Source organism: Poecilia mexicana, unplaced genomic scaffold (assembly GCF_051168715.1).
Source record: "Poecilia mexicana isolate PSO_F unplaced genomic scaffold, ASM5116871v1 scaffold_5, whole genome shotgun sequence".
NCBI lineage: Eukaryota > Metazoa > Chordata > Actinopteri > Cyprinodontiformes > Poeciliidae > Poecilia > Poecilia mexicana.
In genome coordinates, this window is record NW_028263374.1 from 26,924,776 (window position 1) to 26,943,099 (window position 18,324).

At 38.1% G+C, this 18,324-nt stretch overlaps 1 protein-coding gene across 1 annotated transcript in view; it reads right to left on the reverse strand.

Annotated features, from left to right (window-relative positions):
* slc12a5a (solute carrier family 12 member 5a) overlaps positions 1-13,655 on the reverse strand; it is a 146,510-nt gene extending 132,855 nt beyond the window's left edge. Inside the window, exon 1 of the mRNA XM_088005814.1 lies at positions 13,250-13,655. Coding sequence (XP_087861940.1) covers positions 13,250-13,421 — 172 coding nt within the window. The 5' untranslated portion in view covers positions 13,422-13,655. The remainder of the gene's footprint in view (positions 1-13,249) is intronic.
* Positions 13,656-18,324: the final 4,669 nt, after the last annotated feature.

Genomic DNA, 18,324 nt, shown 5'->3' on the forward strand with positions numbered 1-18,324 from the left:
AACATGCAAATCCTCATTAACTATTCATTTACTCTCTACTTGAACTTTAGAGACTGATGCCTCAAATATGACCTAAAGTCTTATGATAGTTTACACAGGTACGTTTTTTGACATCAAATGCAGCCCAGCCTTTAAAGTCTCTAAGGGCAATGTCTCCATTACTCAGAAATCATACAGCAGTCCATAATGAACACAGGAAATAAGGTCCCCTGCAACAATTTGAGATTCATAGTGTCTAAAGTTTGTGCCTCTAGAAATGTGCCCATCTGCTTTGCAAGAATGAGGTCAATGAACTGTGCCTTTTATTTAAAATCATGTGCAGCTCATTTGAATAGAAATTGTTGAGGTTTCTGCATGGCTCATTCTAAAAGCTTTGTCTCTCACTCTCCGTGAGCCTTGATAGAGTCTGAGAAAGTGAAAGAGACTGAAAATTGGGGATAAATTAAGGGAAAAGAAAGTAGCAAGTGTATGTAGGCGTGTGTGTGGGGGTGTGTGTGTGTGCGGGTATGTGTGAGTGTAAGTGAATGCAAGGGAGAAAGGGAGACCTCGTTTGCCAAGGCAGTTGTGTCTCCAATGTGGTGTTGGAGCCACTGCAATGCACCAAAACCAAGGGGAGAGAGGGTATAAGACTGAAGGGGTGGGCAGAGACAGAAAGATAGAGGAGAGTAAAGAGAGGGAGTCAAAAATACAGAGAAAGGGCACTGGCAAAAAGACGTAATCAAGGAGGAGGAAAGAAATCAAGAAGGATCACTGAAGAATGGAAACAACACACCAAGAATATGACAGATTGAGGCAGAGAGAGAGACAGAGTCTTAGTAAGTCTTTTTTTGGGATTCATCTAGCTTTAGATCACACAGCCGACAAACAGAGTGTGCTATGAAGCTCAAATCCAAGACATCAATGTTTCACTTCTCCTTACCACACCTTATTTACTGGGATAGTTTTGATCCTTGCTGCTGTAACCAACAAACATCAGTGCGCTCTTCAGTTGAACACGTCCAAATTCTTAAATCCCAGTCCAGCTATCGTTCTCTCCATTATCAAAGCAGGCCAGTCAAACATCTATTTACGCACTAGTTATTTTTAGCACCTATTCAGAGGATCAGACAGGCAAAAAAGCTTCAGGCTTTGGGAACATCACACCAGGAGAGGAAGGACTTGATGAAAAGGGGCTATCTGTGAAAATCCTGCTTAAAATGACTGAGAACAGACAGTGAATACCCATCAGGTGGGCTTGTGAAAAAGACAGATGATGCAGCATGTAGGCAGCGTAATGTCTGGAGTTTACCTGGTGGATAAATTGCATATGATGAGAAAACAAATGACTGCGGACCAAAGGGACCATAATGTGCCTTCTTCAAATAGTCGTCATTACAGCAACTCCAGAGGCACTTAGCTTTGGCAGGCAGTTAAAGTGAAGGTCATAAAGACAAGAAAAAAGGCGGCGAAAATAAGACCCAATACAGAAGGAACAGAAACGGAGAGGATTAGTAAATTGTCAGACCATATTCAGCTCCTACTGCTCACCTCTAAAATAGACAACAGTCAGTTTTCTAAATAAACTCGGTCTTCCTTAAGAAGAACTGCATGAAGGAAGGAAAAGGAAAGCATGGCAGTAATGTTGTCAAAATTTTAGCATACAATTTCTGATTTAGGGGAAGATTATAAATAAAAAAATTCTACAAGTTTCTGCAGAATGTTTATAAATTTCATTAATTTTTCAGAATATAATGCCATGCCCCTCGAATCACTTTCACTATTTGAGCATGATAAATCCCGGCATTGTTATCTTGGAATATGCCCACCGAAACAGGGAGGAAGAAACTGTGCGATTTAACATTCAGGTCATTTAGTATTTTCAGGTAGTCATTCTTTGGGCAGAAAAACTTGATGACCCTTGACCTGACCAACTGCAGCAATGCCAGTTCAAAGCCTTGTTTAGCAATCCAAAGCATCTAAACAACCTTTTGTGTCTTTTAAATATGGAAGGAAGTAGTTAACGATGTGCTACACTGAGGTGTTGAGACTCAGCTAATAAAGACATATTTGGTTATAGAAGCATTGAAAACGTAATCCCAACTTTAAAGGGGGGGTATTTTGTATTTTCCAGGCACATAGTGTCATTTTATAGCTCAATCAAGTCACTATTTTAAAGTCATTTATCTTTAGTTTTCCACAATACATTGCTAAACTACTGTATTACTTTTGTGAACCTGAATCTGGATGTATCAAGAACCACTTAGTAATTCACATATTTCGGCTTCCTTGTAGAATAAACATGATGCAACACAGAAGAATAAAATAGAAATAGAAAAGACAAACAGAAAATGCCATTCAAGTAAGGGGTTAGGGTTAGGGTTATGGCTACAACAAAATAGCTATTGACATAAACTTGGACAAAGCATAGTCAGTCAATAATTAGAAGTCAAGCTGAGACAAACAAGGCAAACAAATCTTGGGACCATGTTCAGTGTGGAGGAGGATTCATACGGTAAGAAAAACACCTTTACCTTTCAGTTGGATTATGCTACTGCAATGATAAGACAAATGTACATTTAGGCTTTTTCCACATCTTTACCATGGATGTCAAATGTGCTGCTGTATTCCTTGACATTTTTCAGTCTATCTTGTTGCTCACCATGATATGCATAAGTCCATCACCGATGACTACTAAGGTGGTGTTTAAAAGTCGAAATCACTAAGTTACAGTTGAAGCAAATATGTTTCCATATCAAAATGGCAATTACAATATATCAAGTCATTTTCTGCATGATCTGTTTCCAAAGTCCATACAGTGCTTAAATCGTTGGCGCAAAGTGATTTCTTTGAAACTAGTGTATAAATATGTAAATCCTTCATAATAGGAGTTTGCAGTCACAGAAAATGGGGCTTCATACAGCCTCCAAGTCGAGTCCTGGTGGACCCCAGGGAGGCGGTACAGTTTATGAAATCAATGTCACAGGTTCCCACGTTAGTATATACTCCTGCTCGAACTACAAAACAGGCTCACAGGAAGCTTTCCTGGAAGTAAACCAGGCAGGCTTTACATCCAGGTAAACTGACCTTCAGTTACCGCTGTACAGTTTTAATAAATCACAACCTTGAATATTGTGATGATGATACTGATAGCAATTAACTCAGGTTTTCCACAATGACCCCCTCTCTGTTTAGCATCCAGCTGGTAAAATATATAATGTCACCAAGCACTTGACATATTTAGCCAACCGAAGATAGCATCCACATATTCCTTTGAAATGTGATGCTGCACATAGCCCTGGAGCAACAAATCAATTATTTGCATGATAAATTAAATCAAGTTTGATTTCCATTTGAAGTTTTTATAGTTTTTCTCTTTTCTTTCTCTCTTTCTACCAAAATCTTCAGTCTGGTTGGTTACAGAGACTTCATCATTCATTATAGTTGTTGTTTCTGTTGTTTTCTTTATTTATTTTGAATATTTTAAATATCTTCCAGTTCCAGTGTTAAATGTTTCAAGTTAAAGTTTATTGATCTTTGGGAATATGTTTCTGCACTATAATATTATTAAGCCATTGCCATTATATTACTTGAAAACAACAATATTATTGTTTACTACAATAATTTCTGGGACAATTTATCATCCAGCAGCATTTGTTGCAGTGACAGGCCTAACTGAGCACCTTGAAATTACAATGATGGTTGGGATTAAATAAAATGCACAACTCTATTCTCAGCGCTTGTCGCATCCTTCATTGCTCCAGGACGCATATTGGCAAGTTTTCAGTGTCAAATTTCTGATAACATGCTCAAACTGGCAAAGGCATTGCTGTTAATAATCTTTTCTATACAAAACATTGTTCTGGTATCAGATTGGACTTGTTTTATTAATAAGTTATTAACTTGCTTGCTGGATAGAATGAGCTCGTGGGTTGCCACTTTACAGTTTGTCATAATATGGGCCTTGGGAAAAAGTAGAGTGACAATGTGAGGTGAACTACTATCCCTGTGCAAGTGATTTAAAAGCGTTTGGATGTCTAACAGTTTATGCAAAACAAGTAGTCTTAAAAAATGGAATTTAAATCAAGGCAGCACCGCAGTCACCTGTGTGACATTGCACCACAGCAGGGCCATGTTTGGTAGCGTTGATAGGAAGTTTCTTCATCCAGCCAGCCGCAGCAGCCTGACAGAACCTTTTAAACTGTGGAGCAGCTTCACTGAACCACTCACATCTGTCTCCCTCATGCCTCCTGCCATACAATAGAAACAAACCTGGTAGCTTGCCAGCTAAAAATACTAACAAAATTCCTAACATAAAATCCAATCTAGGGACAAGCAACTTTTTCAGTTTGTTATACAACTGAAATGTTATTGCATAGTTCACTTTTTCCAAACTCAACCTATGTTGTGCTCCAGCACAACTCTCGGCCCCAAAGTGTTTCCCAGCTGGAGGGAGGCAGGCTCTGATGGAGCACAGAGAGAACAGCAGTCCAGTGGGAGCAGAAGGCCTGCTATAATTTCTGAATACCAGTCCAGCCCCATGGGGATCCATGACCTGCATCTCAGGGCCTCTGCTCTCTGCCAGCACCGCCTCAGATGATGAAGGCTGCACTACAAACACAAACACAAAATAACTCAAGTATTGGTAGCTCTCAGATCATGAAGAAAGTATTTTTTTAGGGCAACCAACATCACCTAAATAACACTGACCTTCTAAAATTAATCATTCCACCTGTCAACGCTTCATTTCACATCAACAGAAACGTAAATAAGCACATCTGTGGCTGGAAATGACTGTCCCACTTTCCTCACACAACTAAGTTTTGTGGCCCATCCTGTTTGGGATCAGCTGTTAGCAACAGGAAGAGCAGTCAGCAGAGACTTGGCTGCCCTCAGAAACTGATGGTGCTGAGCTCAGGGAAGGCCAGTACCACAGGTTGAATAAGTAAAATAACAAATTGCTAACAGTGACAGATGCCATGTACAATTCAAACCAAAATTCAAATAAAAAGGCAACATAAACAGCTAACTTTAGTAGTTTTGGTCACTTCATACTCAACCTTTGGATGCACATTGTTACAGGGAGTTTAGTTTGACTAAACATCCATCCATAGGAGCAGCTTATTCTTTGGTTTTGGCTTTTTCACTACAATATAACCACAACTTAGGCTTCTCTATTTTGTTGTGATAATGTTTCTGCTTTCTTTTGGTATGAATTTAAAAAAAATCATAATAGGATAAAGAAGCATAAGAATGATCATTTAAAATACATATGGAATATTAATGAGAGTAGTTGGGAGAACCTAAACATGACCGAAGTATAAAGTTTTTTGCTTCAGGCCTTTTTTTTCCCTCACTCTGGCCTTTTTTTCTTCAGGCCAGGGAGCTGAAGAAAAAAGCCATGAACCTGCGATGGAGGAAGCGCTGGACGACGATGCTCTACCTCTTCCTGCTGATGTTTTCTCTCATCCGCTCTGTTCTTCCTTTGTTAACGTCACTGAGCTCTGCCCTGCAGCCTGGCTCTGTGTGAGGAAGATTTTGTCTCTTTCCATCAATTATACCCCACCACACACTGTCTTTCACACACACACACACACACACCCCCACACACACACACACACACACACACACACACACACACACACACACACACACACCTTCCCCTGTTTGCAGACACAGTTACATAACATCACAAGGATTTTCGGGCTAAGGAAGGTTTTCTGCATTTTATTTTTCTTTCCTCTCTCTCAGTGTCCTGCTCCTTTTGCTTTCGTCCTCCAGACAAACAAAAGCACACCCACACCTTCCCTCTCTCCTGCCATATGCTTAACAAGCACCTCCCGTCATCCACACGACACGTACTGTTGTGTAATTCATTGGGTTCCTGATCCCTCTCTCATATCAGGTTTTTCTCCCACATGATTCAGATTGGTGAGAATCCACTGGCAGACTTGTTTTAAGTACCACAACTGCCCCCTGTTGACCCAACAAAGAAACGCACAAGTTTCGGTTGCTGCAGAGCAATTAATCTTAGGTTCCACCTCTCGGTTTGTCTGACACGTCTTGAGAATGCAAGAAAAATATAAAAATCTATTTTAAATAAAGGTGAATGCAAGCGTTTTATGTTTTGTCAATAGTTTTACATTTTAGCAAGCATAGTTTCAGTTTAACACCAAGACCCTCACTGTGCAACTCTTAATCCACCATTACACCAATGAGGTGGCTGCCCTCTGCTGTCTGACCAATGTCACCACATTTCTTCATACACCTACACAGCGTTCAGACCCTGAGGAAATAATAGCATATGGGTTTATTGATCTGCAGTACATGATTTCTCTGCTGACAGAGGACAGAGAAAAAAGCAATTACAGGGTGAGTGATGTTGCAGAAGCTAAGGCATGTAATGTCAAGGTATATTACTAACCAGTTACTCAACTAAGGAAGAAATAATCTGCTGCTTATTGGTGCTAAAGTTACAGTGCCTATAAGTATTCAGCCACTTGGACGTTTTACCCTTTCATGTATGAAGTCAAAGAAATTTGACTTCATAAATTAAATCTCTCTTTTAAAACTCTTGCTCTTTCTGAAACTCCATCTGCAGGAAGTCATCACAGATTGTTTTGTTTTTTTATTATTCCTCATGACAGAATTGATTTGCTATGAGTTTTTCAGGTCTTCTGGTTTGATAAGTATGGATGAGGTGACTTGAGGACTTCAACACACTTCAACATTTTTTACAGTATATTTTGGCTTCTGATTTGCTGCCCTTACTGACCTGACATTGACCTCCAGGTTACTGAGAGTTTTGCTGATTAGCATTCCATCAGAAGAGGTCAGAAATAGAAGAAGTTTACTTAGACCCCTGACTAACAAGACTGTACCATCTGCAAACCCAGGCTGATCAGCAGGACATCAGATTGTTTAAGCAAAAACAAAAAAAAACTGTTTGTGATTGTTAGTTGGCTTTTTTCCTGACATTCTGGAGGAGAAGATACAGCATTTTCATTTTAACATGGAGAAAATTTTGCCAAAACATTCGCCCCCGTGCTGATAGCCGCGTCAGCCAGCCCTGCATGCGGCTCTCACACCTGCAAGTGAGAGCGATGACGCTGAAAATAACGTTTACCTACTTTCTAAGTCTCCAAAGACAGACAATGGTTGACACTGGAGCATGCTAGCAATGTGTGACGTCAGGACCAAAGAGATGCTTCTAATAACGAGGTGACTGTTTTCCGACAGTAAGATGCAAAGCCACAGATATTGACTGAACTTCCTCTATTTTCCCTTCCCCAATCTCCACAAGCTAGCTAGATAATCAGAACGATGAGGAAATTTTCATAAGTAGAGTCGGGATAAAATTCTGAAGGGTCTTACAATTCTTAATGCCTGAATTAGCTGAATGATAAGCAGTCAGAAGTTCATTTATTATTCTTCCAAAGCCCCTATGAACTTGGGACAAGTAGATTATGTTTTTGATAGTTCAGTTTGTTAGGTATGATTCTTGTCAGTAAATACTTGTAAATTTAAATCAGACCGATAATAAATTCCTACGCTAAGCAGTAGCTTTGTGTAATCTTTTTCTTAGACCATATATGGCATGTCCTCAACCCTGAGATATTTTTTTCTTTAAGTGCTTTATGGCTTTGTTATTGTTGTATGCAGTGTTCTTTTCATGAAAATGAAGAATTTTTAAGTGATTAGAAACTCGATAGAAATTTCTAATCAGGTCGGAACTGATGGAAACACCCATCCGACTCCTACAATAGAAAAAGAAACAAGAGCAACAGTTATACACAATGGGCTTTTGTAGCAATATATCTGTGTTAACCATCAAGCTGTGTCGACACACAAACAATCCTCTGAGTGGTTAGCCAAGTTTCTTTTATGACGGAAAACAATTGTTTCCACCCAGTGGGGGACAAAAAGTTTGGTTAAATTTAGGAAATATCACACTTTTTAAGAACATATCAAGATTTTATGATCAAATGATGCAAGTCCAAAGCAAATGCTGCTTCAGAGTATTTAAACTACTAAACCTAAAAATAGTTCAACAATCACTTTATTTTTCATCTCTGTTCTCTAGACTTAAGGCAACATTATTAAGATGCATATTTCCAACCCAAATACATTAGATCATCTCCTGAGTATACAGTTGTTGTTCTTTGACCTTGTTCCCATAGTGCGTCATCCTCTACAGGACAGCATTTGCCTGGAGCAAAACAAAACACTGGAAACGATTAAAGCTCAGCCAGGTTGGCCTTTATGCTCACAAACCCAAACAGTGAGGTCGAGACTAAACCGTTGTTCTTAATGACAAATTACTGCAATCATGTTTCCAAGTAATAATCTGTTCAAGAAGCCTAGAAAAAAGGAGAGGTTTGTTTTAGGGAGCTAAATAAAGAAACTGAGAGTCATAATTCAATACAGTTTTTAAACAGGACCAACTCGTATTGTAAGTCATCCTCGGGCATGTTGCAATACAAACAGCACCAATTACATTCAATATCTATTTATATAGAAATGCACTGTATACTCAAATCAATCCTACAATCTCTCCTCCTGCCACCAGGTGGTGACAGTGGACAATTGATTGCCTCAATTTGTTGACTTGAACGTTGTAGTCTAAATTCTGACAGCATTGCGTCAGCTAAGAGAGTACAGTTGTCTGATCTACTGTCATTTTAGTATATAGTAAAACACACCTTTTTTTTTCAATTTACTTGTATGCTAATCATGTTAATCAATATATGTTTAAATGCAACCAGGTAATAATTTATCAATAACACAACTGGCCTTTGAAAGGTTTAGCTTAATAGTTGTGTAATGTGATATTTGGAAGCAGCTGAACCAAAATCAGAGATACATTTCCATAAACAACATAGTTTTAGCCACATTATAAAATCAATCAGATTTTTTTTTCTTTGCATGACTCTGAGATCAGAGACAAAGAGTCAGATGTAAGTTGAGCCTCTTCTCTTTTGCTTCAGCCATTCTGGCTCTGACCTTCCCCTCGATCAATAAAATCAGGATCGAGGAACCAGGCCATGATGGGGAAATGAAACATTGCACTTGTCTACCAGTTATGATAAGAATAAATTAATTTGGCCAACTATACATTATTTGTACCAAAACAACAAACACTGATTTAGCTAAACTAGCTAAAAAAAACTAATCAGAATATCCTAGCAACCAAACGATAACTTGATTGCCAAGTTATCAACAAAATTGATAAATTTATTTTTTGATAACTAAGCAATTTTTTGTACTTGTACTTACATAAAAACTTGCATCTCTCCTTTTTGCTCTATGTGCACTCTTGTACCTGTATCTTTTTGAGTAAAGTTCAGCTTTGACTTAATTAGTGTCCCTCAATTTCCCTGTTTTCGTCCTGCAGCAGCTGTTCAACATCTCATCTGATTAGTTCTTCTGGTTTGATTTTCCACCTCTGCTGCAGTATCGAAGCTCCTACTTTTTCATTATTTATGGCTGGATTCTTCTGTTACACTGCCTGTACCCTACGACCTGCTCCTCTGCAATCCCCTCCCCCATGTTTTCCTTTATGTTGACCATTAAAGAAACTCAGTTCTGCCACAGCAGGTCTCTGCACTCAGGTCGTTCACGAACCACATCATGACAATCTGAGGCAAATTTATACAAATACTACATCTATTACCATAATTTACTCTCACAACAATTCAGTAATAAAGCAGCAGAATGAGAAGCAGCTGATGTACCATCTCAATGTGCCAAATATTCCAACTCATAAGATATTTCTTCTAAAACGACTCATTCAGAAAGTAAATGATGTACATAATAGACTTTATCATTGAACTTTTCAAAATAACTTCTGCCCACACAAAGCAGAAAATAAGATAATCAAAGAGACTGATTTCATAATGGCACTTTCACAGTCTTAAGTGCTTTCACCTCTCCACAAGTCCATTTGTGTGACAAGTTCAGTAAAGATGTACTTATCACCATGGTAACCACCAAAGAGGATGTAGAGGCACTATTTCTCCACTAGTCACTGTGTTTATTAGACAGATCCATCTAGAAAGAACCCAGAGTCTGAACATATGGTGAGATTTGCTCTTACTGACCAGTGCTGTCATTTCTCTGTCCAGAGGATTGTTCATCACACTGGGACATTTTTATATAAAAAATGCTGAGGAAGCATTATGAAGGCAATTATGCGGCTGAAGGAAAGAAATGGACAATTAATCTAAAGACTTTATTCTCTCCCTGAGCAGCTCTAATGAATGACATTTGCAAGCATGCTGGTGCCTTTCTGAGCAAGGTCATGTTAGCAGAAAACGAGCACCAGTCAGATGACACCATGAAGTCACGATTTATTAGACTAAACAATCTAAACTCAAGAACAATTTTTGAATTAACGGTAAACCACAATGTGGCTGTCAGTGTGTTTCAAAGTGGACAGAATCTTGACTCTGATAAGCACGCTTGACAGTGCAATGCAACATTATCCCCTTTTCTGATTTAAGAAAGAAAGTAAAGTTGCATTTATAGCATAACTGTTTTCTTTTGGAACATGTGTGATCTTTTAATAACAAGCTCAAGTTGCTAATACTAAAGTGTATGTGATTATCAGACAAAAAAAAAAATCAATGAGTGAGAAATCTGTTTCAAACAACTGACCAAATATGGTCTGTCACAATACAGTGGACCCACCGATTCACGGTTCAGTATTCACAGATTTAACCATTTGCAGTTTTTTCTGTGGAAGACAACTCCAAATTATTTGGAAACTTCACCTTCTTCCAGATTTTTTTGTACATCATATGTAAAATATTCTGAAGAAAATGCAGTTTAGGAAGCTGAAATACCGAGGCATGATGCTACTACCCTATATGCTATTGGCTTCTGCAAAGCGTCAAGACAGGGCTTTGGACCCCATAAGGCCCATGGGTCTTCAGAAGATTAGTCAATATGTCAGAGAAGGTCCTAAATAGGCTGCATAAACACACACACACACGCAGGCATTCACAAAAGAACTTTCTGAGCGTTTTAAAGAGTAAATCAATTTCCCTCAGCCGTTCTCTAGAAACCACTAGAAAACACACACACTGGGCAGAAAAATAACAGAGGGATAACCTCTTATAAACATAAAAATACTTCAATTACTCATCAGTTATGCCACATGGGAACTGAAAAATTATCTACTTGCTGTGCTTGGCACACATTTATGAGAATCTAAAATCAAACATCGCCTTAAAGAGCTAGCGCCTTGTTTCTGCCAACATTTCAACTCTACAACTTTTGTTGTAGAGTTGAACAGAGACACTTAATCCAAGTCAAAATTATAGATGGTGACTGAAATAATAATCTGTTTGTAAAACATTCTGACCAGAAATTCTTAAATATTATCAAAGGAGTTGTACTTTTTTTATTATTCAGATCAAAAAGGAGCAGTATTACGTATTTTCCAGGCACATAGTGTCATTTTGTAGCATGATCAAGTTCATAAAAATACTATATAGATCAAATATGCCTTAAAAGAAATTTGACATTGTAATGTATCACCTTGAAATTCGGCCTCTGTATCTTTAAATGCTCCAGCTCTCTCTGAAACTCTGTCTTGAGGAGGTCATCACAACATTGCTCCTTTATTAACTAACAATGTTTTTACCAGAGTTGCACTGAGAAGTGGCTCCTATAATGAGCTCACAGATGTGCAGTTCCACCAGGTGTTTGCTAATAGCTTCTGGCTAGTCTGAGGAAGCAGAGATGGTGAGTTGCAGGGGAAGGCTACTCTGTAGCTAAACTGAAACTCCAAGGAGGAGTTGTGCCTCAAAGGCAGCGCTCGGTCCCACCAAGCATTTTGCACAGCTGAGTGGTTGCCATGGAGATTAAAGGATTTTTCAAACAGATGACAGAATCAAGGCAACACTGCAGCTATGTTTTTGATGATGGAATAGCATAACAACATTAATTTTACATAATACTGCCCCTTTAAAAGCCCAAGCAGGGTCAAATTAGCCCTTGGTGAATTTTCTAAAATATACATTGGTTCATGTGAAAAAAATAACACTGCTTAAAAAATAAAATATAGTAAATAACAAGCAGCAATTGAGATACACTTACCACAACTCACACATGACAGGTCTAAGTTTAAGGGGGGGGGGGAATTAAGTTATGAGCTTAATAGCATTTTATTAATACCGATAAAAGCCTTTGTGAGACTGAATGACTCAGGCTAAAACACTAAAACATAATAGCACAAGAAATCTTGGGGGATTTTTGGCAATTAGTAAGAAAAGTCATTAATGTATTAACCTTTGAAAGGTCAGCTATTGTATGAAATGTATGGATTCCTATGAAGAAATTGAAATCCTTATTTCTACTTGACTGGACCCGAATGATTGCACTTTTTTAAATGCTAATCATTAATAATGGCGAAGGGCTTCTGTTCCTGAACCACTGGGAATTTCAGAGGCTATTTGTTCTGCACTGCTGCTTTCGATTCACACAATGACTGGCAGGACCTTGGTTATTTCACTAAGGACAGCTAGTGAAAGGATTGTGGCCCTGGTGCACAGAGGTCCAGACTGGAACTACTCAGAGGACCGGGATGGAAAATTGCTGAAATCTGTAAAGATGTGTGTAAAAATAATTTCAATGACAGTATTTCATTCTATATAAATCAAGTCCGGCCCTGTTAATGAAACTGGGGTTTCTGTGTGCTGCATAAACTAAATAATCACCAACATTCTCTTTAGCAAAGAAACAATAACAATAGAATAACATAATTCCTTATCCTGTATGCAATATAACAGAAACAAAAAAATGTCCAGTTTCTGTCAGTTAGGTGAAACCCTAATGAGTGCAGATCTCTCAAATTAAATTTGAGAGCATGCAGTTACAATAATGTTGGTGAGGCAGGAAGTCCTAACACAAAAAAATGCAATTGCCAAAAATTATCTCTGCATGTCATAAAACAGTAGTTTGCAAGACTCATTTGCAATAATCAGACAATAGAAAAAAAAAAACAGAATACAGCCAGTTTGTTTCATCACAGCCAAAGCTCATGCAGATGTTTCATAGAGGGCACATCTGCACCCCTTGGAGCCTCTGTCTGTTGTTGACCAGACGGTGCCCTCGGAGCTCATTACGGATTCCAGTCACACACTCACACACACAATGTGGAGGGAGGCAAGATTGCTAGTGTTCTAGCCACCAGCTAACAAGCAGCGTTGAGAAGAATGAAGTCAGTTTTTCTTCTTTTTTTTTTTTTTTTTAAGAGGTTTTCTCCTACCTTTCAGCACCACCACAACATCCTCGCCATCAGCAGGAGCGGCTTCTCCAGCAGCAGCAGCAGCACCGCAGGCTGAGGGCTCGTCTCCCTCAAACAGCTGGTTCACCTCCCCCTGGATGTCAGAGGGGCGCCGGTCGCCGCCGCTCTTGGAGACGGTGAACCTCTGGCTCATGGTGGTTGTCGCCTGTGAGATAAACCGAGGCTCTTCTTCCCCCCGGTGCGGGGCGACAAAGAAAGCAGCTTCAAAATGCCCTCTGGCGTCTTACTGTAAGGTTTTCTGTCACAGCCACTGAGTTTCCAGCTGACTGACGTGCTTTGGGAAAAAGCGGTTCTTTGTGAGATTATTAGACGTGAAATACCGAGTGGAGCATCGCATCAACCGGTGTCTGCAGGCTGCTGCTCACCTGGGTCCTAAAGCCGATCACCGACAGAAAGAGCTACAGCAAAATATTTCCTATAATATTTAGTTGCAATAAATGTTTGGTTATATTAATTAAAAGGTATAAAAAAATTGGAAACATATAAAATGTTCCATTTGGCAAGCACAACTGCTATGAGCTGGTATCCAAACTGGCACATTTTAACTAATGGAGGGGCACACAATTCAAGAGTTTAATTTTCTTTAAGTTTTACTTGCTCAACAATAACAAAGCCTTTATTAAATCTGTAGATCATTAAAGTTCCAAAACATAGAAGGGCTTCACACTGCTTTATCAAGAGTAAAACAAACAATTTCTAAATTTTTGGGGTCATCAATTGTTTTCTGTTTTGTTGGCCGAATTCTTCATCATTGACTTGTGGGTCAAACAGTATTATTTCAATGGCCACAATGGGCCACATTTTGGACACCCCTGGTATAAGTCATTCAAGATCCAAAACTTCAACAGAGTTTTGCATGTTTTCCTAAGTGAAAGAAAACCACTTTGCTAAGTTATTTTGGTCTTGACTGAAGAAAACTGAAAAAATGATCATGATGAGTGTGTTTGAGGATGGACCAAAATGCAGACAGCAGCTGGGAACATGATGAAAGATTTAATGAAAAACAAAGAAACTTACAAAAATAAATGAATAAATCACAGGATCCAGATCAGAACAAAAACTATAAATCCAAGAAAAATTCCACCAGTAACCACAGGGAAGAAATAGGGGGAAATAACAGGACCAGCAAGAAGTGCAAACAAGAGAAGAGTTTAAATACTGTGAGGGTAAATACAGGAACAAGAGATGGGCTGATGAGCTAACGGGTTGCAGGTGTGAGGGGAGAGAGAGAAAATGGCACTAGGGGCAAGGGAGTACACATGGGATGAGGAAATAAATCTAACACTAAATACTTAGACCTAAGAAACATACATAAACAATGAACAAATAAATAAATAGAGACAAGAAATAAACATAACTGGAATAACTAAGAAGAACTGAACTAAAATAAAACAGAAACAACTGATCTAGTCAAAGAAACAGACTAAGGAATACAGAATAATCAAACTAGGATTATTTAATCAAAACACCAAAACAACCCAAGATCCTAACAAAGATTGAATGTATTCTCAGCAATAAAAGCAGCTAATAAAAAGCATTTTTATTGCCTCATCATTTGAAAACATTTGTTGTATTCAGCTAGATTTTATAATTAAAAGTGTAGAGTAGAGGGGTAAAAAAAAAAACAAGTTATAAGGAAATGATAACACTAAGTATGAAAACAGGCACTCGGGCCCTACATTATTGTCTTTTTCCATCCTTATTTTCTCGTGGTAAGTTATTTAGCGTTACTGTATTTCAGTTATACGGTGCGATTCCACATACAACCGCTAGAGGGGGCCTGTGGCATTCGTATTATAAAGAAGGTTGGGCACACAGAAGAAGAATAAACCTGAAGCTAAAAGAATCAAGTGTGTTTCATTTTTCTATATCACAGGTCAGTGAAAATGTATCCTTTTGCATATACACTGGTATTCTTTATTGAATCAAGAGTCAACTAGCTGAAGCTACTAGCTGAGCTGGTAGAACAAGCTGAGAAACAGCTGAAGGATTACTGAATCCACTCTGAACTTATTGTTGTATTGCACTTTTTGAAACGGTTCTCACACAATGGACATTATTTTGGTGTCTTTATTTATAAAATACAGATTTCTTTGTAAGTTATTACAAAAAAACGAGATAAACCATATTGTTACCGTGAGTAAGTAATGGCTGCTTTTGTGTAAAGCTTAGTAAAGAGACACAGCATTAAAGGAGCACTACACCCTTTTTCAGTTTTGTAGTTGGAGTGGAGTTTTAGTGTAAGAAATAAAATATTGTTATTCTGTTAAAACAACAGAATATGTAATATAAAAATATTTTAGCATTTTAAAAGCTAAAATACTTAAATATTAAAGTATATTTTATTTATGCAGAATACAAATTGTAAAAAAAAAACTTAAAATAATAATTCAAAGCAAATTCACATATTTTTATTTTGATAGTTAAAAATACAAAAGATCTGAAGAAAAAGGGACAAGGTATTTGAGTTGAAGCACTAACTAAAAGAACAAATATGGTTTAGAGAATTAAAAGACATCTGTGAATAGATTTTGTCATTTGATAAAATTCATAATGTTAAAAGAATTCTCATTCAGTTTAAAGGAATATTATTTCCATTTTGTGATGCACCCAGACTGAGGGCTAGCTATTATAGCTACTCAATGATACCTGAAGTATTGCGTATGAAGTATTGTATATGAAGTATGTTCATTGCAGGGGAAGAATCAACCTTCCTGCCAGATGTTAAAAAAAGATTAACACTTGTCTCATCTTTCTATATCACAGTGTCACACTTTGAGAGAACAACATTACCATATTACCCTCAGCTCATCCAAGGCTGATGGGTAACAAAAATAGATTTGAGTACACCACATTCTGCTTTAGTGTAAATAAATGGATGTAGTTGTACCTACCATGGAATTAAAAAGAAAATTAGGGCTTGGGAAAAAGTTTTTTTGTGTGTGTTGTATCTGACATTTTTGTGAAAAAATTTTAATTTGTGGGTCATAGTTTTGTCCTTTTTTTAAGTGTCCATCTGCAATTTTTGGCTCACTTACAAGGTTTATTTATAGATTAATTATTGTTTAACTTATTTGTTTGTTTTATTATTTGCCTTTGTAAAGCAGTGGGGCCATTTTCTATAGGTATAGGGAAGAGGCCAGCATGCACTGGGTGGGTCTGTGGTTGTGTTTTTTTTTTCTTTCCAGAAAAGGAAGAAACAATAGAAAGGTTAAATTGTGTTTGCTGCTTGCCAATCTGGATGAATAAACTGTAAAATGCAACTTTCAGGTTTTTGAACATTGCACTTCTTTTACCTGCATATAAAATATCACCACTGTGCAAGCAGCAGCTTATTGATTTTTTAATGTAGGATGCTTGGTTTGACAAACAATAAAATTACCACTGCACTATATCACTGTCAACATATGATGCTTACAAGGCGGAAGATACACAACCAAATGGGGCTTGTGTGCCCTCCATAGCCTAGCCAATATTATGTATGTTTGCACTGCAAATTAACATCTTAAGTATAGTGCCACAATGTCTGGAATTGTAATAATCACATCAGTGTGTACAGAAGAGAAGTAAACACAAACTGAGGAAATGACCTGTAGCCAAGGTAAAGATGCTGATCTAATAACTAGAGCAAAAAAAATTAAGCTAAATACAAGGAGTAAATGAACAAGAATAAACAGGAAAAAAAGAGTGAACTAATGAGACGCAGGCTTAGCATAAATACAAACACACCAGTGGTACTCATTGAACAGTGTCATAACACAAAGAATTTAATCTAATGGAGCACCCACGAGATGTGGTGCAACGTGTGATGAGCCTCATATGTATAGAGTCAATCTCTAACAAATGTGTGACAGTATCATGTCAATATGGGGGGAAATAATTGAAGAGTAATTCTGACAAGTTGTTTAATTTATGCCAGCAATGTTAAGGGATTCCTGAAGACAAAAGGGAGTCCAACTTGGTACAAAGTGGTCCTAATAAAGTAGCTGTGGTGTGTTTATGGTAGTCTGAACTTCCCTAAGCTGTAGTTTCAGCACATTAAATACAAGTACACTGTTTCAGAGTAAGCAGACTTGCATAAAGATGCATAAGAAAAACTACTTAATGCTAGGTTCAAGAAAGTAATCCATCATTCATACAACCCCTGGCAAAAAGTATGGAATCACCAGTGTTGGATGAGCAGTCATTCAGACATTTCATGCTGTAAAACAAACTCGGATCAAAAACATGATACAATATTAAGGTCATTCCAAAGTGCAACTTGTTGGCTTTCAGGAACACTCAAAGAAATGAAGAGAAAACATTGTGGAAGTCAGTGAATGATACTTTTATTGACCAAACACAGGGAAATAAATATGGAATCACTCAATTCTGAGGAAAAAAGTATGGAATCACTCAAATTGGAGGTAGAAAAAAGGACACACCCAGTCTATTTCCTTTCCCTAAATGGACACCTGCCCCAGATTAGATGTGCCCGTTAGTGTGCAGTTCAAAACACCTGCAGTCATGACACCTTGGAGGGCTGCTGGACGAAGTGGAGTGGCGAGAACCATGACTCCAACAAGAGAAATGTCCCTTGAAACAAAAGAGAGGATTGTGAAACTTCTTGAAGAAGGTAACCCTTCACGCATGGTTGCTAAAGATGTGGGCTGTTCACAGTCAGCTGTATCCAAGATATGGTCCAAACACAAACAGCATGGAATGGTTGTTAAAGCCAAGCGTACTGGTAGACCAAGAAAGACATTAAAGCGTCAAGACAAACAACTAAAGGTCATTTGTCTTGAAAACCAAAAAAGTACAACTAAACAGATGAAGCATAAATGGGAGGAAGCTGGAGTCAATGTATGTGACCGAACCGTAAGAAATCGCCTAAAGGAGGTGGGATTTCAATACAGGAAAGCTAAATGAAAACCAGCATTGACACCTAACCATAAAAGAACAAGATTCCGATGGGCTAAGGAGAGGCAATCATGGACTGTGGATGACTGGATGAAAGTTGTCTTCAGTGATGAGTCAAGAATCTGCATTGGACAAGG